This window comes from Podarcis muralis, chromosome Z, assembly GCF_964188315.1.
Source record: "Podarcis muralis chromosome Z, rPodMur119.hap1.1, whole genome shotgun sequence".
Classification (NCBI taxonomy): domain Eukaryota; kingdom Metazoa; phylum Chordata; class Lepidosauria; order Squamata; family Lacertidae; genus Podarcis; species Podarcis muralis.
Window position 1 is genome coordinate 23,501,052 of NC_135673.1, and position 21,760 is coordinate 23,522,811.

The following is a 21,760-nucleotide window of genomic DNA, read 5'->3' on the forward strand; positions in this document are numbered from 1 at the left end:
ATTGCTTTTTTAATTTATATTTTATCTCAACAATTATAACTCTAGGAATGATCTAGCTGCTACAACCGTCCTCTCCTCATATCTAAATTATTATGATGATTTTCTGCCTCAAGATGGTAATCAAGAGCCAAAAGAAAAATGGCGCACTGGAAACTATATGGAGTGGCAAGAAAGAGGGAAATTTTCAATCAGCTGGCCTTGTAGGAGGAAATGGTTTAACGAAGCTGTTCACTGCACAAATCCACCCTCTTGTCACAACAAGGGGTCAAGAACATCCTTGTTCAAGAGGCACCTACTTCAGTTGACTCTTCATGATCAAGGATAGGAAAATAATGCTGCGGCCTTCATCAAAAACTTGTGAACCACAAAGTCCCTGTATGTCTCATACAAACTTTTCAGACAAACACCCCTTAGCACATCGTCTATTTGTTTCTCATTTTGGTCAGCTGAATTAAACCCACTCCTCCAGTTACTTTTAGAGGTCAATTGGAAGACGCAATGGAATGTCAAACACTTTCTGGAGGCGTGAAAAAATAATAACTTGCATCCCTTGGGCAGCCTTCCCATCACACTAGGAATTGTAGTCCAATGCACCCAGAGGGCACCAGGTTTGTTTATTTATTGTACCGGTATTTATATCCCACCATTTTCTCCAAGGAGCTCAAAGTCCTTCCCCTATTTAATCCCTACAACAACCCTTCCTGTGAGGTAGCTTAGGCTGAGAGGCAGAATCTGGCCAAAGGTCCCCCAGTAACTTTCATGGCTGAGTGAGGATTTGAACTCTTATCTTCTAGTGTGATACTTCAACCACTGCACCATAATGTAGAGGTATGTTGTCCTAGGGCAGGTGTGGGGTACCTTTGGTCCTCCAGATGTTGAGCTATAACTCCCATTAGTCCTGGCTATTGGCCTTGCTTAGCTATGGCTGATGGGAGTTGTAGATTAGCAACATACGAAGAGCCAATTTGTCCTAGGGCAACAAACTGAAGAAACCAAACATTATGGCCATATCTTCCATCCAAAAGGTGTGGGGAAAGATTATAGCCTGCTTTATACATGCAGCAGAAGGAGGTGGTAGTCTTATGGTGAAGGAATGGGACAATACCACTTCCATTCTTGAATTCTCCCTTGCATTAAAAATGAATAGCACATCAAGAACAACATGGGCTTAGACATTTGTCCTTGGTGTGACAACCTTCCACTTACAGGGAGGTTGTTGCACCAAGGAGCATTCAAAAGCATCGTCTCCTGCCTGAACCCAGAAGTGGAACAGCCACTCTTAACCACCTTAGGATTCTACCTAGGTTCCTCATTCTACTGCATGTATAGACCAAGTCTTAAAGATTCACGTTCTGTGTCTGTGCTACAAGTTGACAGCTGTCTTACAAACAAAGAACTTAACTAAGGAACACTGATTGGCTCAAAACTTCAAGGCTGTGTTGAAATTTGAAGCCATGACATGGACGTACAAGGTTCACATGGTTTGTTAGATCTTGCTGACTCCATGTTAATACAGTGGTTATTGTTCCCTCTTTATTGGTTCTACTATCATAGGCAGATCATTTGGTATGATATTCTTGCATTTTTAAATTTTATTTATATTAATTAATTAATCTGTATGCTGCTTAATGGCAAAATAGGCTTCCTTACCAACTTAAGAGGGTAAGAAGGGGCATTAAAGACACGTAAAGCTCCTCTGTGGCTGTTATATGTTAATGTTAAACATTCCCTGTTGAAAATTAATGGTCTGAATCTCCTTTAAATGGCAAACTTGTTACTTAATCATTATCTCAATACTTCACTTCAGGGCCCCCACCACGAATCTATGCAATTTCAAGTATAAAAGGTAAAGGTACCCCTGCCCGTACGGGCCAGTCTTGACAGACTCTAGGGTTGTGCGCCAATCTCACTCAAGAGGCCGGGGGCCAGCGCTGTCCGGAGACACTTCCGGGTCACGTGGCCAGCGTGACATCGCTGCTCTGGCAAGCCAGAGCCGCACACGGAAACGCCGTTTACCTTCCCGCTAGTAAGCGGTCCCTATTTATCTACTTGCACCCGGGGGTGCTTTCGAACTGCTAGGTTGGCAGGCGCTGGGACCGAACAACGGGAGCGCACCCCGCCGCGGGGATTCGAACCGCCGACCTTTCGATCGGCAAGCCCTAGGCGCTGAGGCTTTTACCCACAGCGCCACCCGCGTCCCGAAATTTCAAGTATATTCCAGCGCAAAATGGTTCAAGTTGATTCAATAATCAATAATATTCAAGTGATTTCTTGCACTATCCCATTCCTGTCTCTAAATGTTTAGAATAGGTTTCAGTCTGTCTAGAGATAAGGGCCCAGAGTTCAGTGATAAGCTATAAGCTCTGCATGCAGAAGATTCCATAATCCATTTCTGGCATCTTTGACAAAAAAAGTTCAGATAGCAAGAGATGCGAAAGATCCTGGAGAGCAGTTGCCAGAAAGGTGAACGGTCTTGTCTGGAACAATACAGCTTCCTAATGTATGCTATTTTTTAATCTGATATATACTATATCAGCGGTGGGCAGAAGGTAGATTGAGTTACTTGCAGATCTCTAGCAGATTTCCAGTAAGGTCTCTGATTCACATTTGTTTAGCAACAGCCAACATTTTATTTCCTAAATTTGAAAAAGAAAAGAACCTGCCATAATCAAGTAAGGTAGAGGGAATCAGGAATGGGATTTTGGGGTCCCCCATGAATTTAATTTATGTACTAGGGGAGTAAAAATCTTTGGCATCCTGGGTTGTGCCAATGCTGGTCCTATTGAGAATAATGGACATGACTTACTGAGGTCCATTATTTTAATAGGTTGACTTAGTTGGAGACAACCCTCTGATCCTTAATTCCAAATTTATGTATACCTGAGGGCTTAGGCCAAGCATGGGCTGCTATTTGCCCCATAAGAACATTTCCCCCAAGCCACAAGAAATCTGTGGCACACCTGATGTCATATGTGTGTGGCTAAAAAGGAGTAATTGGGAGCTTAAAGGAAGCTCTTGATGGTTTATTGGCAAGTGGGGTGCCCTGTCAGTCCCAAATAGCAGATTAGCACTGACAATGAGTACCTCTTGGATTGGCTGTACTAAGGAGTAGCCTACTGGAACACTGGAAATTTGTATATACGAAATCAGACCACATTGCTCTACCTAACTTAGCACAGTCCACATTGACTGGCAGTGGCTCTTCAGGGTTTCAGGTAGGAGATGCCATTGAGGACTGAATCAGGGACAGTCTGCATGCAGATACTCTACCTCCAAGCTACAGTCCTTTGCCCGGGGGTACAACTGAAGGGGCTCAGCTGACTGGTGCTGTCAGCAAACCTCGCTTTGGCCATTTGCAGATGTGGGTTGAAGCCAAACCACATGTGCAAATGGACATCACAGGGGCTTTCTCCAATCAAAAGTTGGCCTGTGGGAGTTTGGATAAAATATGGTATATGGTTTTGTCTGAAAGACCAGCTTACCAAAATAGTGTAGTATGAGGGACAGCTAAGAAAGGTAAGCTTGATACAATATGGTGGCCTGTGTTAACAATGTGAGCATTTACTACAACCTCATCAAGGCAAGTTACATTACTGAGGTCTTACATTAGCAGACTGAATTCTGGCAGATAGTTTCTTTTCATATTTTTAGGCCACTTTGGCTTCTTCTTGACTTCTCTTTATTTCTTCCACTGATTTATACTTTGGTTTTTCAAAGTACTCTGCCAGACGTATGCATTACTATAATGCAGTTTGTTCGGTTAATAACATCTCAGTAAAACTAATTTATGCATCTTTTTAAAAGTTGGTCAGTGGGAGAGGGAGAGAGGAATTAAGGATCTGGCCCACCAGCTGGATGCAGTTCTCTACCCCTGAGCTAAAGGAACACACTTGGCTGCAGACAGTGCTCCTAGCTGCCAAACAGCAACACAAAGAAGCTTCTACTAAGCTTCCAAAAGGTGCTCAGGCTTACCAACTACTTATGCATTGGGACTCCTCCCAAACTGGTCTCCAGCTAAGACTGGTATCAACTGGGCAGATCTGGCCTTCTGCAAACCACACTCGTAGTCCAAGGACTTATTGTCACCAAATGCCCCTGTTTTCTGGAACCTGGACAAATTGCTGCCTGTTCTTTTGTTGTTCTTGTTGGTAAGGTAAGGTAAGGTTCTTGTAAGGTAAGTTTGCCCTTAAGTTGTTAAGTTTGCCCTAATATATGACCAAAAGCCAGGAAAAAGAGGTGTGTCTCCAGCATTCACATAATGAAGATGCCAGATGCACCTCTCTGAGGGAGTTCCACAATTTTGGGGCTGCCACAGAGAATGCTGTCCTATGGATCATCTTCAGTCTAAGCTTCTGAGGGCAGTGGAACCACAAAGAGGGCCCTCAGCAGATCTTAGCACACAGGAGGGTCTGCAGGCAAGGAAGTGGTCTTTCAGGTATCTGGGGCCTGAGTCATTCTGGGAATGCCTTGCTCAGAATGTGTTTGTGAAGGGTGCTGTGTTCCCCCACCCACTTGGAGACTCAGCAGAAGAATCTCCTGTCTCCATACAGCTCCACTGCTATCTATCAAAACGCAAGCAGGTGGAGTAGAGGTTTTCTAACAGTTGGTAGGAGGGGGAGGAACTTGGGTAGTGAGCCTTGATGTAAGAATAGGAATGTGGTAAGTGTGTCCAATTTAAATATATGAAACGGTAATGGATAGGCTGGCAGTGATGCCTCCATCAGGTGGCAGTTCTTAAGGTAACATTAAAAGGCTGCTCGTCTTATGAAAGGAACTTAGGAATCATAAAATGGTATAGTTGGAAGGGACCCCAAGGGTCATCAGTTGCAGATGAAGTCTAAGGGATGAAGCCAGTGATGATGCTCTGCCTCCACGGTCAGAGGCAGCGATGCTTCTAAATACTAGTTGCTGGGAGTCACAGGTGGGGAGAGTGCTCTTGTGCTCAGGTCCTGTTTGCATATTTCCTACAAACATTTGGGTCGCCACTGTGAGAACAGGATAAGAGACTAGATGGGCCATTGGCCTGCTTATTCACTGTTATCTCCTTGGGTGGCTTTAAAAGAGGACTGGGCAAATTCACAGTGTATAAGGCTAGCCCTGGTTGCTATGTTTTCCCTTTGCTGTCACAGGCAATAATGCTTCTCAAGACCAGACGATGGAAGTAACAAAAAGGAAGATTGTTGTTGCACTCAGGTTCTACTTGTGTCCATCACTGTATTCTTTTTGGTGCCCGCTGAAGACATTCTTATTTAGACAAGCCTACTCAGGTGTTTAGAAAGTTTGTATGAGTTTAAATTCATTTTAGTCTGTTATTTTATGGTTTTAACTTTGTGTATGTTTTAAATCATGGCTGTAAAAAATTTAGTGGTAATTTTATTAGGGGTGGTTGTGGTTTGTTTGTTTTGGGGTTTTTTTGTAAACTGCTTTGAGGTTTTTTTTCTAAAATCAAATGGTAATACAGTGGTACCTCGGGTTAAGTACTTAATTCGTTCCGGAGGTCCGTTAACCTGAAACTGTTCTTAACCTGAAGCACCACTTTAGCTAATGGGGCCTCCTGCTGCTGCCGCGCCGCTGGAGCCCAATTTCTGTTCTTATCCTGAAGCAAAGTTCTTAACCTGAAGCACTATTTCTGGGTTAGCGGAGTCTGTAACCTGAAGCGTATGTAACCTGAAGTGTATGTAATCCGAGGTACCACTGTACTGTATAAATTTTATGAAACAAACAAACAAACTATGAAAAAAGGATGGTGTGATCCAGCAGCCTCTTCTTATGTTTTTGTGTTTACATAACAGAAAGGTTATGGATGGAAAGGAGGAGGAGGAGATGGAGGGGGGGTGGGGGGGAGGAGAGAGGAGCAGCATCATGTAGCTGTTCTGGGCGGGTGTTCCAGAAATCAATACTAGACAATTACTTTGTTGCATTGCTGATCAGATGCTTATCTTTCATTTTCTTACTGGCAACTGAATTATTTTATGAGGTTGAAGAAGATACTCAAAAGATTTTAGCAACCCAGTACCAATGACGCATGCAAAAATACCCTCATGGGAAGCTGGCATGAATAGCCGTAGATTAAACTGCTTTTTTAAAAAAAGATGGATGGAAATCAGTGTGCTCAACCATTAAACAACTGAGTACAGTGGAGAGAAGCTGAGCAAGCCTGAAAAAAGGGATGAAAGGATTTCTAACATTCTGATCCCATATTGTTTTGTGGCTTTGCTGTGCCTGCGTATCCCACCTCCAGAATCCCAATTGAACCAGGAACATTTCTAAAATTAACTTTGGAAATGGAGCACACAAAGTTAGCCACAGTGTCCACCGCCCACCCCCTGCTTCGGCTTTATATATCCAACATCTATTTATTTTATTTATTTATTTACGGCTATTAGCCCATAAAATATGTACAAACATAAAAGCACAGAGGTATAAAGACCGATATATCCGACAGCAGAAGGTGAACACCACGATGCAAGGGAGGGTGATTGAGCAGAGCCAAATAACAGCTTGGGGCCCAGAGAGCTCCAAGGGACGGTTCTCAGAAAAGGAAAACTGAAGACGAGATCCGACATGCACTCTCATCATAACTGTCCGATTAATTTTTGATGCTGTTGTTGTATATATCACCAACACACATGTGCGTGAATAAAGCTACAATGTATGGCTTTCTCTGGTTGTCAGGTGATAGTTAGGAACTGCTGGGTGAAAATCTACTACAAAACGGATACACTGTTCTTTCTTTGTTGTCACCTCATTTTGGTGGAATAGGTTTTCCCTAGACAGGATGGAAACCCTGAGGATGTTGCAATGAAATATACTGGAAGATTCTTCTGTGACACTTATCTTTCCTGTTGCAAACGTGTTTCATTTTGAGAGCCAAGCTATAGGCAATGTTTTTCTTTATATGTTTTGGATGGCAGGATTTCCAGGATAGGTCGGCATAGGTGTTAGTGGGTTTGTTTCAGAAATCAGCTGCTATTTTGTTGTTCTCAGTGGCAAGGAGGACATCAAGGAAAAGGATGTGTATCAGTGGTGCTATTTAATGAACACTTGATAATTGGATAAATGGAGTTGATGTAACTTATAAATTGTTCTAAGCACTGTTTTTTCATTTGTCAGGGAAATCTACCCCTTGCTAGCAAACTCTGAATGACCTCTTCTTATAGCATTTTACTAGCCTCCAAATCTACAATCCTGAATCTCATCCTTGTAGTTCCAAATGTTGTATCAACTGTGTGAAGCTACCTTCAAAAGCACCAGTATGGATAGATCCTGCAAAAAAATGGGTTGTCATATCTAATAAGGAGGTAAAACTACAACCAAGCTATGCACACATTTTAGAAACCACAAATCTGCAATTTTGACCCCAAAAGTGAAGCAACCGGTTCATAAACATTTCGGTTCTGAAAACCACAACCTGTCAGACTTATAAATAATTCCTCCAGAGATGCCAACAGATCCAACAGTGTTAGGAAAGGTGTACACACTGGACACAATAACATTGCACGGCTTCAGCTTGGAACGTTGTAGCAGCATCACTTGGCTTCAGTGAATGATGCCCTTCTGAGCATTCAGTCTTCAAAGCTCTGTAAGTACCACTTTGAAAACAGCATCATTTTCATCAGAACAGTTGATGAAAGCAGAAGCCAAAACATTTTGCCACATACATTTTTTAAAAAACAAACAAAAAACCCTCTGTTTTGTTAATCATAGATTACCCATATCTATCTATTTATACCTCTCACTGTTTCTCTCCACCAGTCTTTCCCAATCTGATGCCCTCCAGATGTTTAGGACTACAAATGCCATCAACCCTAGCCACCACAGCCAACTGATGGGAGTTGTAATCCACAACCTTTGCAGAGCATCAGATTGGAAAAAGCTATTGTGGATGGATAAAAACAATGGAGAATTCCTAATGTATCAGATATCAGTTTCACTTTGAGGGGTAAAGAGACCAGGTAATTCAGAACTCCAGAATCCAGGTAGAAATTTGGATGAGGATTATTTTTAGAAGTCTCCCTTGTTTAAGGAATATAGCTTAGAAATTAACAATGGTATGCCACCATCTGAAATCAATTTACAGACAGGGAAGATATAGGTTGGGAATGAATGATTACCAAGATCAGGTTGTCTGCTAATCTTATCTGTGTCTATACTTCCCTAATGCCTTCAGCGCAACTTATTTAAGTCATCTAGATCTCCTTCCTCTGCTACCACTTTTTGGTAATGCACCTTCTCTTCAAATACCATCAATAAATCACTGAATTTATTCATTCTTTATTGCACTGAAGAAGCTATCTTGAACTGATCCACACAATGGGTTCATCTACCTCAGCATTGTCTCCTTCACAGGTACCTTCCAGATGTTGTTGGAGCTCATCATTCCTGACCCATTAGGGTGAATGAGGCACTGCCCCACCAATCCCAGTCTACTCCCAGACAGCCCCACCTTCCTGCCTTCTTACTTATACCAAGGGTGGGGTGCATCTGCCTATGGAAGTAACTATTACACCACACTCGTTTTGCACCTCAGCCACATCACTTGATCACCATCAAAGCTCTCAATGGTTTCTAGCCATTACGGCTATGCTGTGTCTCCACTGTAAGAGGCAGTAATGCTACTGAATACCAGTTGCTGGAAACCACAGCAGGAAGAGGGCTCTTTTGCTCAGGACCTGCTTGCAATTTTCCCACAGGCATCTGGGTGGCCACTGTGAGAACAGGATGTTGGACTTGGTGGGCCATTGGCCTGATCCAGCAGGGCTCTTCTTACATTCTTTTGTTAACTTTCTCTTCTTAGTCTCAGTACTGCCCTTGCAGAACTCAGCAGGGGCTAGGATGAAGAACAAACCAGAATTGGTTGCCTGCACCTTCCATTGGCTCTGGCTCCACTTCCTGTCAGCTTCTCTGCCTTCCACTCTGCCAGTTGCAAAAGTCACAAGCTGCAACTGGCTGACTGAGCATGGTTATTAAGTAATTATTAAGTAATTAAAAATGTTTTTATTCAAAATGCTCCCTCCATTAAATTTTTCATACAAACTTAGAGGCACCCCCTGAGATGGGTAATTCTTCCTCCTCTTCTGAGACGATGTCTGCCCTGATGCATTCAAAAGTGTAGTCCACCACACAGACATGCAAGACTGTGGTGAAAATGTAACAAGAAATTCAACTCTTCAATATCTTCCACCCAAGGCATACTGCCATTGTGTGTAACACATGGAATTTCTAACAACACTCTCTATGTGTGCAGAAGTTGTTGTTGTTGTTGATGATGATGATGATATCCCACCCTTCCTACACCAAGCTCACGCTCAAGGAACTTTTATTCTCATAACACTGTGTAGCTGATTAGGCTGAGAGACAGTGACTAGCCTGTGGTCATGCAGGGAGCTTGATAGCTAAGAGGAGAGTTGAACCCTGGCCTCCCAGGTGCTACTCCAATTTGCACATCAGCTACATCACAGTGTTTACATCAAAACAGCACCTTCTCTGCAACAAAACAATAATGTGCTGACTTGATGCCACAATAAAGGCATAATGCATTGAACAGGCACATCCCCCATTGCTCCCGTAAGTGAAGTTGGCCTTGCTGTGCAATGCTTTGGCTTATAAGATTTTATAGATGCATTCTTCTCTTGGTTTGTAATAATAACATTCTCTATGATGGGCACATTAATGGAGTGGAGAGCAAAGAGGAGCATCTTCGTTTCTAGGTTCGTTTCTAGATTAAGCAGGAATGGGGCAATTTTAATTTAATATAGTAGATCATGTATTTTTAAAAAACTGAAATGGGTGTTTTTCCATGGAACCCTAAACATGCTTATATAAAAAAAATATAAAACATGCTTATATAAAAAAATATTTTAAAAATCCCAATCAGTTTAATAGGGCTGAATCCCAGATATGAGTACGTAGCATTGCTGCCCCATCTGCTTAGCTCAGGGATGGGGAGCTGGACCTGAACTACCATCATCCCTGACTAAGGTTGGCCCAGATGGGCAGGGTATAAATTATTATTATTATTATTATTATTATTATTATTATTATGTGGAGAAGCTGCCTCAGGCATCAGGATCCACCGGGGCAACAGATCCAGGCTTCCAAGAAATGCACCGCCCACTCCCAGTGCCGCTGTTGTGGTGACAGCAACACATTCCTCGGAGGCCAGATCTGCCGCTGCCTCAGCAGCAGGGGTGCCAACTTGAATTGGTAGGGGCAGGTGAGCCCTGCCCCTCATAATCAATCATATGATAGGGCACATGCACACCATTTGAATAGCAATGCCCATCAACTTTGGGGTGGCAGCCCCTTCAAATATTTTATTGGGGAGGTCAAAGCTCCCTCAGCCCCTAGGAATTGACTCCTATGCTCAGCAGTCCTCCCAAAGCTGCCTCTACAGTGGCCTCTTGGTGAATAGGAGGTGCTACTGGTCTCCTCCCACCCCAGGGGCTGCCCTCTGGGGTCTCCTGGGGTCTGCACCTGCCCAGGGTGATTCAGAGTGCCCCTCCCCCTTGCAATGGCCTTTAATTCCCACTTCAACCATTGGGTAAGGTTTATTTGACTCCCCCCCCCCCCTTGTTCCCAACATAGATCTTTATTCCCTCCTTGTTCCTAATTTAGATCTCCACTCCCGCCCCCTTGTTCCCAGTGTAAATCTTCATTCACACCTTCTTCTTCACTGGTGGGAGAGGAGGTGCCGTTCTGTGGTTTGCCTCAGGTACCAAAATGTTTTGGGCTAGCCCTCTCCCTGACCATTGGGCATACTGGCTGAGGCCGTTGAGAGTTGGAGTTGAACAACATATCACAGATTCTTCACCCCCAACTTAACCAATTTACAAAACTGATTTACTTGCTGCCTTTGCAATGGGCACATATAAGAAAAGAGTTGCATCCAACAGTGGCTTTATACAAGTGGAAAGCATAGCCTAGTGTTTGTGATTCCACTCTGGCACCAAAACCGCTCAGCAACTGCACCCTTTCACACCATAATAATAATAATAATAATAATAATAATAATAATAATAATTGTACCCCGACCATCTGGCTGGGTTTCCCCAGCCACTCTGGGCAGCTTCCAACAAAGATTAAAATTACATTAAAATGTCACACATTAAAAACTTCTCTGAACAGGGCTGCCTTCAGATGCCTTCTAAATGTCAGGTAGTTGTTTATCTCTTTGACATCTGATGGAAGGGCGTTCCACAGGGTGGGGGCCACTGCCGCAAAGGCCCTCTGCCTGGTTTCCTCTAGCTTTGCTTCTCGCAGTGAGGGAAGCGCCAGAAGGCCCTCAGAGCTGGACCTCAGTGTCCCATGCTATTCCAAAAAGTGTTTCAAGAGCAGGATTTCTGGGGTGCTGGGTGCTGCAGGCAAGGGGGGGAGGAAAAAAATTGGGTTCCCTGTTTTGTGCAAGGGGAACTGCTCCCACTAAGGCAAAACCACTAGACGAAAGGAAAGAAGGAAGGAAGGGAAATTTTCTCTATTTTCTAAAGATTAGTAGGATGCACTGGCCAAACAGAACATGTTTGAGAATCAGATATACACTTACACAAATCAGGGTGTTTAAGCTGTCAGCCTATTTTTAGATATAGGAAAAGAGAATTATCAGTTATACCTTCAAGGCCTCTTTTGAAAACATCAAACAGTAGGGAATGTCTCTCATTATTTCCAATTACAACTGCCCTCACCTCTCCCCACACCACAGGGAAGACAAAACAGCTTTATTCCCCCATAACTATTTTTCTTCCGAAAATGTTACTAGGCAAATCAGCATGGCACAGCTTGAGTAGCTCTGGCACAGCGTGGGAACAAGCAAGGGACTTTGCTTGAATATTACATTCTGTGCGTTGGGGAGGGGGGGCAGGGGAAGCAGGAGGTAGATTGTGTGGGAGGATAAGAGTGGGCGCAGGAGATGAACACTGTGGAAGTTAAGCAACCCTCACTCACCGCCACCAGATGCATCTGAAGGATCATGATTCAGATTGCAGATTTATCTAGCGCTATTTGTATCAAGCTATTCAAGGAGATGGGTGGCCTCAAAGGAAGGGGGCACAGCTGAAGCAAAGTATAGCCTAGTGTTTGTGCACAAGGGAGGCAGTGGTGGCATTGAGGTTAGAGTGTTGGACTAAGACCTGGGAGATACCAGGCTTCAAATCCCTACTCAGCCATGAAGCTCACTGGGTGACCTTGGGAACCACTCATGGCCTCTCAGCCTAACCTACCTCACAGGGTTGTTGTGGGGTCAGATGAGGAGGTGGAGAACTTGTGCCACCTTGAGCTCCTTGGAGAAAAGGGTGGGGTATAAATGCAATAAAATAAATAAACATGCTCACAGGCAGAAGGTCACAGTTTCAGACCCCAGCATCTAGTTTGCGGCTCAGTCAGTAGAGCATCAAGGTCTCAGGGTCATGGGTTCGAGCCTCATATTGGGCAAAACATTCCTGCGTGGCAGAGGGTTAGACTTTATGACCTTTACGCCCCCTTCCAACTGTACAATTCTATAATCCTATGATTCTAACCTCCATATCAGGTAGTAGGTAATGGGGAAGACCCTGCCCAAAGCCCTGGAGAACCACTGCAGGTTGGTCAGAGTAGACAGCAATTGTGCTAGATCAGGGTTTCCCAAACTTGGGTCTCCAGCTGTTTTTGGACTGCAACTCCAATCACCCCTGCCTAATAGGACCAGTGGTCAGGGATGATGCAAACTGTAGTCACCAAACAGCTGGAGACCCAAGATTGGGAAATCATGTGCCAGATGATCACATAGAATGATCTATATAACATAGTTTTGGATGCTCCAAAGAAGGATATCTATTGCCATAAAACTTCAGGGTCCAGGTGAGGCTTATCTGAACCAGGTAGTGGAAACCTTCCTGCCTCACTGTCACCCCAACAGAACAATATCAATATATCAAGGTTGTGGGAAAAGAGAGGTGTGGTGTGGACCACAATCCACAAGAGCTGACTGAGGCACATGGCAGACAAAAGGATCCAGCCCAGTCTTTGCATGTCGCTTGTGTTGGGCCACTTTTGAGAACTGGAAGGCTGCAAACATGCACACAGAAGCAGGAGGGATATTGTTGTTGTTGAAGCAAATGCTTCCCTGGGTTCACATATGCATTCTGATTTCAAGGGAGGCAAAGCACAGTTCATTTGAACACTAAATGATGCCCACCTCAGTCTCAGGTCATTTTGTGGGGATAAAAAGAAAGGACAAAAGCTTGTGGAGCCCTATAATACTTATCTGGGGGTGAACTCAATGGGACTTACTTCTGAGTAGATGTGCATAGGATGGCACCAAAATGCCGAAATCCTATGCAGTCACTTAACCCAGGAGTAAAGCATAAGGGGACTTACTTCCGAATAAGGATGCCTGGCATTATGTGGTACGTACATCCCTCAGCAAATGCTTAATTATAAGGCTCAGGGTTGCTCCTTTCAAAGAAGGGAGCACAGGATTGCTTTGCAAATCCTTGCGTTGTGGAGCTGTGCATTCTAAGAATCTGAAGGACCTCACAGCTGGGTGAGTGAAAGATCCCCTCCTCCCTTTGCCCAAGTCATTCGCCACCAAATTGCACCGGAATGGAAACAAAGAAGAAGCGGCGGCAGCTTCTATTTTTAAGCTGCCTTGTCGTTCTATAACCCCCCCAATACATTCCTCTGCCAGCACAAAGCTGGAAGACAAACCTTAAGAAACGCTCCTATTCCAAAAGAACATCTCCATTAACCTGCTACAGATCGCAAAGCTTTTACTTGCGCACAATCCTTTTAACAATAATGTCCCCCCCCCCGCCGCCGCCGCTCACAAAAAGTCCATCCCCCCGCCTTCTTTCCCTTGGGCAGAGACCTCACGGCAACTCTCTGCACCCGGGAAAGGGGATCCCCTCTCCACACACAAGCATCCTTCCTGAAACCCAACCTTCCTCCCCTCCACCTCCTTGCAAAAAACCAAATTCCGTTAGTGCCCCCCCCTTCCTCCTCCACCTCCGCTTCGTTGTCTTGGAGGAGAGGATCCATAAAATGGCCACGGACCTATCGAAGCTATCCCCAAAGCAAAGAGAGACTCCTAAGCGAGGGGGATGAAAACGAGGACACCCAACTACTGCAGGCAGAAAGAGCAGGGTGGGGGCGGTAGGGGTGGGAGGCAGAGAGCTACCTGAACTCACCATGGCAGGTCCATTCCTGAGCCACTGCATCTTCTCTTTGGATGTCGTCCTCTTGGTTATTAAAGGGGGAGGAGGGGAGAAGCCTGCCTGACGATGTCTGGAAAGAAAGAAAGAAAGAAAGAAAGAAAGAAAGAAAGAAAGAAAGAAAGAAAGAAAGAAAGAAAGAAAGAACCCCTCCTCCTCGCCTCTTGCCCAGTCTTTTCCAGCCCAGCAACTCAGGAAGTAGCAGAGATCAGCCGCCTCTTTGCTACCTGGGAAGTTATGGCTTCATTTGAGGAAGGAGCAGGATTCCCCTCTCTCCTCTCTCTCCTCCCCTCCTTTTCCAACTCTTTCTTTGGGTTCTTTCCCCCAACCACTACCTGTGCTTGGGAAACTGGGTATGCTCAAGGGAAGGAGGGAGGGAGGAAGAGGGAACAGTGTTGACGTCCCGTCCCCCCTCACCGTGCGCGCAGAAAAGAGGGGTGAGGGTGTGGGGGACAGCAGAGACCCAAGTGGGGTTTGTAATGCTCTCTCTTTGTCTATGCCCCCTCCCCTTGGCTTTGCTGCTCCAGGGCTCTCTGCCCATCCACCTCGCACACCACAGCCTTTCTGCTAGGGGATCTCCCTGGTGTGCAGAGTCAGCAGATCTGCTTGTGTGCACACAGTTCACTGTTAAGCTTTCTGCTGACATTTGTGGAATGGCAAGAACTGGCTCTTAATGCCTTGTGGCACACACACACACACCCTTCTTTCCGCCTCCCACCCTTCCCATTTGCCAGGGATTGTCTACCTACAGTGGAGGAAGTGCCTCGCCATCCACTAATACCCTCCAACCTGTCCCTTTCTATACCCTCCTCCCCATAACATTTATGCAAGATCACTATATGGACAGAAAGAGAGGTGAGCAAGAGCAAGATAATAAACCTCTCTCATAACTCTAGAACTTATGGACGTCTAATGAATGTTGGAAGATTCAGGACAGATAAAAGGAAGGACTTCTCCATGCAGCACATAGTCGAACTATGGAACTCGCTCCCACAGGAGGCCTTGATAGCCACCGACTTGAATGATTTTAAAAGAGGATTAGACATTTTCATGGAGGATAAGGTTCTCAATGGCTACAAGCAATTACAGCTATGCTCTGCCTGCATGGTCAGAGACACTAGTGCTTCTGAATATTAGCTGCTGGAAACCACAGAAGGGGAAAGTCCTGCTCTTGCCTGCAGGTCCTTCTTGCAGTGGCAGACCTTGGAGTCTCAATTTTCAGCAGCACCCTGTGCAATACCAAAATTTGACATGCCGCCCCGCCTCTTGCCTTCCATTGTACCTCATTGTTGCATTGCCCCCTGCAGGCACACTGAGACTTTATGCCCAGTGTGACTGAACCAGTTGCACTCCCATAAATCCACCTCTGCTGTTTGCAGGTTCCCCACAGGTGCCTCGTTGGTCACTATGACAATAAGATGCTGGACAAGATAGGCCATTGGCCTGATCCAGCAGGGCTCTTCTGATGTTCTTTGTATTCCACAACACCATTCTGCCACCCACACCATCCACCCGTTGCTTAAATCTAGCTGAATGAATGAAGTCTACCACATGAAGTAGGGACATAGGAATAAACTAAATACTAAATCAAGACTATTGGTCCATCCAGCTTTCATTGTCTATGGGAGAGACCATCTTGGAAGACCTACCTCCTGCCTTGCAGGCCTTTTCCCCCCAGGCTTGGGAAGGCAGGGCCCAGACTGACTCCAATTACAAAAGCTGAGGCTGCTGAGTGGACTCTTGAGCTGGGGTATTGCTTAAGGGGTTTTGTTGAAGATGTGTACTGTTGCTGTTATTGACATAGATTATTTTTTTTGTATGTTTATTTTTTATCTTATGATTTATGGGGAAATTGTTCAATTTGGTTGTGTATTTTTGATGTTTTATTTATTGTTTATGACTACATGTAATTATGTTGAGCATGGTTTAAACTGTGGAAAGGCAGTATAAAATTTAAATTATGTATGTATGTATGTATGTATGTATGTATGGCAAGCTTCCCCAACCTGCCCTAGCCCTTCAGAAGTTGTTGGACTACAAATCCCAGCAGCCCCTGCCATCATGGACAAGAATCAGCAATGATCAGAGTTGGGTTGAGGAAGCCTGATCTAACGCTGATTGCCAGCAGGTCTAAATGGCTAGATATTATATTTATATAGCTTTTAATGAAATTATACTGATGCAGGATTCAAAAACACATTTTTAAAAAGCAGCGGTTTTAGCCCTCCACCTGCTTCCCTTCCGATTAAAAGTATGGCATTAAGTAAAAACAAAAACAAAAATTATTGTACAAAGAGACTTGTCAGTGGGCTAACTCACACAAATGGGCAGTTTATTGCAATAAAAATTCTGCAAATATAAAAAAATGAAAAGAAGCAAATATCTGATAGGTTTGTAAAAAGCTTTGTAAATGTTAGCTAAATGTTCATACAAAGATGTACTGATATCATAGAATTCGAGAGTACTAATGCAAATGTAGGGAACATTTCTGAGCTGAGGATCACATCGCCCTGATGGAAAGTTGTAGTGGGCAGGACCTGCTCCAAAAGTGGCCAGTCCTGCACAAAATCGCTTGACACACTCTTGGCATGCGCACACACACACAGAGCTGTTTCCCATGGAGACGGAGGCATACATTAAATTCTCAGACATTCTGTTCAAGAGTCACTTTCCATTTTATTCAATAACTTTGTAATAAATTGGTAAAGAAAACTCTCTGGCATCTTTTATCTGTCCTCATTGTGCAAAAGGCAAAATAACTTGGTAACCCCAGAAGAATGCAAATATCATCAATGTACAGGTGAGATGCAAGTCTTATCTCAGAGGGATTTAAAACCTCCAACTTCAAAATGCAATTGCATCCCATTAATTTCATGCACACAACTGCAAAATGCAAGTACACTTTTTACATATCTGCAAAGAATATGTCTACCTCTCTGCTGAGCCATTTCCTTTCCTGCTTTGATCTTGCAGCAGACGTTGCTGTGGAGGTACATTTATCTTTTTAAGCAAATAAGGTGGACAAGGGTTTCCCCTCATTCACAGACTTCCAGGACTTGTACATGATCATGTACATGATCATTACCAGAAGAAGAGTGGACTTCACCTGGGGTAGGATCACAAGCAGGGCCACCTCCTAAGATCTTAGTGCACAAGCAGGTTATATCTTTCACGTAGTGTCTTTTAGATTGTAACAGGAACTGTTTTTAAATTGTTTACAGCACTCGATAAATTTCAGGCTTATAATGCATGATAAATAGATGTTGATGGTGAAAGTAACAACAACAACAACAACAACAACAACAACAACAACAACAACAACAGCAACACACTAGAATTGAATTGCATGCTTTGATTGTCTCCTCTGACCTTGCACAATGTTTTAAAAATGAAAAAGAACAGCAGCAATAGTCGATGTACCATAATGCTAACAAACTAAAGCTTAGCACAAATGAGCAAATGGAAAGGAGTTCATGGGGGGCCAGGATCGGCCCACGCATGAGGGAAGGTGAGATGACCAGCTCAGACAGCAGAATCCACTGGAACAGCAGAACCTGTTGTTGATCTTTCTTCCTGTTGTAGATCGTCCCTAGCTCCTTCATCGCTTGTGGGGAAGAAGACACCATTTTGGAGTCAGCCTCAGGTGCCAAAATATCTTTGGCCAGCCCTGATGGGGGCTCTGCTGCTCCCTTGATCCTGCTGTTCCTGTGCGACCTGGGGCAAAGTCATGGTTTGGCTTAGTTGCCTTAGCATTGTGTCTGACCCTAGGTTTATGGTTTGTCTCCCCCAGACAAACCATGAGCAGTAAACCAAGAGCAAACCTTACGTACAGCTCATGGCATGTCAGGAACAAGACAAACAATGTGCCAAGATTCAGACATTATGCTCAGTCAAACCATGGCTTACCTCTGGGTCTTGCAGAAGCAGTGTGAATGGGAGGGAAGCACAGCAGCCACAATTTCTGCTCCATGAACATGCATGTTTGCTTGTTAACATTAAGCCATGGTTAGACTTAGCATCATGTACTAACCATGTCACTGTTGCCTTCATTTTCTGCACAAATGGGACAGAGAAAACCACAGTAAACAAGAAAAAGACCCAGGAGTCCTGTCTCACTGCCGGTTCCTCAGCATGGATTACTTTTGTATCCACAGACTATACCTGCTGGCATTTATTATAATTATTTCTAATTTAAATATTGATGCTCATTTATTGTTTACCAGATTTATTATTTTTTAAAGCCCCATTTCAGAAAAGGAACAAGAATGCCAGGAGTGTGGAAGCTTGGATAGAGATGTAAAGGCTGGAACCAGAGTTGCAGACTGACCATCAAATCCCTTTGCCAATGCAAAACTGACTTTGAAAGGAGTGGAAACACTTTGAGGATCACACATGCCTATACCAATAGATTTCAAGCTGTGCTTTGTTGGATACCCTGAATGAGAAGATTGGTTGTGGCGGACAAACATTATTGAGAGACAGGTTGCCCATCATTATTAACCTACCCATCTTATGTAAAGCCAGAAAGCAATGCTGGGTGTGTCTTATAATATATCCTCAGCTCATGCATAAATCATGCCCTGCCACCATAATAGATGAACTGAGTTGGCACCTTCAAACACAACCAAGAATCCTTTGTAATGTGCTGGAGTGTGGTGGCAGATGGTACGGGCTGCTTGAATGCTAACAGGGGCTAAGCAGGTCCTTCAGGGAAACAGAAAGGCATCCATCCTGATGTGTAAATCAGGGGCACATTGGCAGAAGCTGGGAGATGCTGCAGGGCAGGCTGACTCTCGATGACACTATGAGGAGTGGCTATGGGAGAAATAGTCTGCTGTCCAGGAGTCTGGATTTTTGACCCAGAATATAAGGAGGGATCATGGGATGGTGAACAGATCTTGCTTCCCCATTAGGTTTCCAGTGGAACCCCAAAGTCAGCTTGGCTCTTGCTCAGGGGAAAATATGCTTCTGCTTCCAGCTTCCAGCCTCAGCCCAAAAACTCTCTCATACAACTCTCACATACCCAGCTCCCCTTGGCCTATCATTCTCCACCTGGGAAAGGTCTCTATGGCTTTATTTGGAAATGCTAAATGATGGTACTTAACTTGCCAACCAAAGGCATTACAAAGGAACTGGTTTGTCTGGTTTGGCAAGCATCCCAGCCAGATGAGCGGGGTATAAATTTATTATTATTATTATTATTATTATTATTATTATTATTATTATTATTATTATTACTACTACTACTACTACTATTATTTCCTATTATACATTCTGCTCTCACAGACGCAGGATTGCAGATTTGGAAGGGGTCCCAGGATATCATCCAGACTGACCACCCAAACTCCTAACAACAGCAACAATCTGCATATTAAAAAGTCTGTGCCCTGTGAAGTGGATGGAGATGAGACCTTTGTCAGTTTACCAAAAGTATAAGACAAAAGAAAACATCACTTTGTAGTAGTGCCAAATATTAAAACAATATATTCCTACATTCAGCTTTACTTTGGGGTGGGGAGGAAGTGTTAATCTTCCTTTCCCTTTGTTCCTTCCAGAGAAGTCACTAAAAGCAATACTAAGCTCAGCCCTTGGTGTTCCCAAGCTTCGCACAGTTCTGTGCATGCTTCCTTGGGAGTACGTCCCATTGACCTCAGTGTGGCTTAACATCTGAGTAAATAAGCTTTGGCGGACCACAACACCCTTGAGTCACGTTGTGACTGCAGCCCAAGCACTGTCCATTCTACCTTCAATGAGCTTTATTTATTCAGGCATTATACTTTGCCCTCTGCCTCACCAGCTCTCCTAAGGCCCATTTTATTTGCTAATATTCTTCACTCTCCTCCTTCCCCCTCCCCCAAAACACACACACACACACACTCCGACACCATCATTTTCAACTCCCAAGCCTACTTTAATTAAACTTTGGGGTCCTGTTGCCAGGGAACGCAGTTGGTTGCCAAGGCCCTCTTATTTTGCAAGTGAGAGTTAATAACCAGCGGTCAAATTAGACTCACAGCATAAAGAAGAACATGCCCCAGTTCACAGCAGCAACATGCCGGTCTGGGAAAGTGTTTTTGACAAGAAGATGTGAAATTGGGCAAAGCTGCATTTACTGGCAGGACCACTTTCTATTCTGGGGAAATGATGCCAGCAACTAACATACCACCTTCAGTTCTCAAGAAAAAAACAACTATTTATTTTTTTGCCTCCTGATTCATGGAGGCTAGCACCTCTTCCTTTACAAGTGAGGGCCCCTCCATAAATCCTCATTTTTGTTACACATTTCTGATTTTATCTATTTATATTGTTGCACACAAACCTAGTCTCTGAGCAATGCAAGACTCCAGGGGTTCCAGGCATTTACCCAAGGTTTGTGTTTCCTTGGAATAAGAGGCAGTGGAGACTGTGGTGCCTTTATGATATATGGCTTATTTACACATATATCCAACCTGAGTCTACATTGGAGAGGCTCACAGCATTAACACTCCAAGAGGGTCTTGCTTCTTTCAGCACTGGAATCCAGCAGAAATCAGGCATAGTTCTGCCTCCCAGCTGCCCAGCCTGCAGCCTGCCAGCTTCTAGCTTCTACATCACATAACTCTCAACCTTTGTCTTTCTAAATACAGGTGAGTTGAGGCAGGGAGCCCCACCCATATGCTTTCTGGTACAGAGAAACTTCCTTTGTTACCTTAATGGTCCATACATAGAGGGCCATTACCAAGAATTTTGTCTGACTCTTTCAATCATCTGAATTTGTTTGATTTTAATCCTTCTGGATCCAGGAATTAGAAGGGGCTCGGGCATACAGCCTATTCTCCCAACCCCAAACTATTATTATTATTATTATTATTATTATTATTATTATTATTATTAAATACATACTGCTTGATTGTAAGGAAAAAACCTTGAAGCAGTTTACAAAAAGATAAAACAATTGATTTTTTAAAAAGTTTTTTAAAAAACTACCTCAAACATTAAAAAATAATTAAAATCAACAATAAGCCAAAAACCAGATTAAAACACAAGTCAATGCTTTGCGTGTCCAGATAGGATTGTCTAAATGAAGGTGCTTTTAGCAGGTGCCAAAAAGAGTACAGTGAAGATGCATACTTTGTATCAATTGCCAGGGAGTTCCAAAATGTGGGTTCTGCCACACTAAAAGATTGATTACTTGCAAAACAGAGAACTAGTGTTATGTGGCATTTTTAACAGTTATCAGGCAGTTGGAGGACGGATGGCGGCTAACAGATTGAGATTGAATCCTGACAAGACAGAACTATTGTTTTTGGGGGACAGGAGGCGGGCAGGTGTGGAGGATTCCCTGGTCGTGAATGGGGTAACTGTGCCCCTGAAGGACCACGTGCACAGCCTGGGAGTCATTTTGGACTCACAGCTGTCCATGGAGGCACAGGTCAAATCCGTGTCCAGGACAGCTGTGTACCAGCTCCATCTGGTACGCAGGCTGAGACCCTATCTGCCTGCAGACTGCCTCGCCAGAGTGGTGCATGCTCTGGTTATCTCCCGCTTGGACTACTGCAATGCACTCTACGTGGGGCTACCTTTGAAGGTGACCCAGA

General features: G+C 44.0%; 1 protein-coding gene across 5 annotated transcripts in view; it reads right to left on the reverse strand.

Annotated features, from left to right (window-relative positions):
- The window catches only part of ARHGEF9 (Cdc42 guanine nucleotide exchange factor 9), a 286,157-nt gene that overhangs the window by 130,409 nt on the left and 133,988 nt on the right, over positions 1 to 21,760 (reverse strand). For 2 of the 5 annotated variants that reach the window (XM_028714586.2, XM_028714589.2), the window contains exon 1: positions 14,160 to 14,546. The exons of the other annotated variants lie outside the window; for them this stretch is intronic. In XM_028714586.2, the coding sequence (XP_028570419.1) occupies positions 14,160 to 14,189 (30 nt within the window). In that variant the 5' untranslated portion in view covers positions 14,190 to 14,546. Of the gene's footprint in view, positions 1 to 14,159; positions 14,547 to 21,760 lie in introns of those variants that run through there. 5 annotated transcript variants of the gene reach the window in all.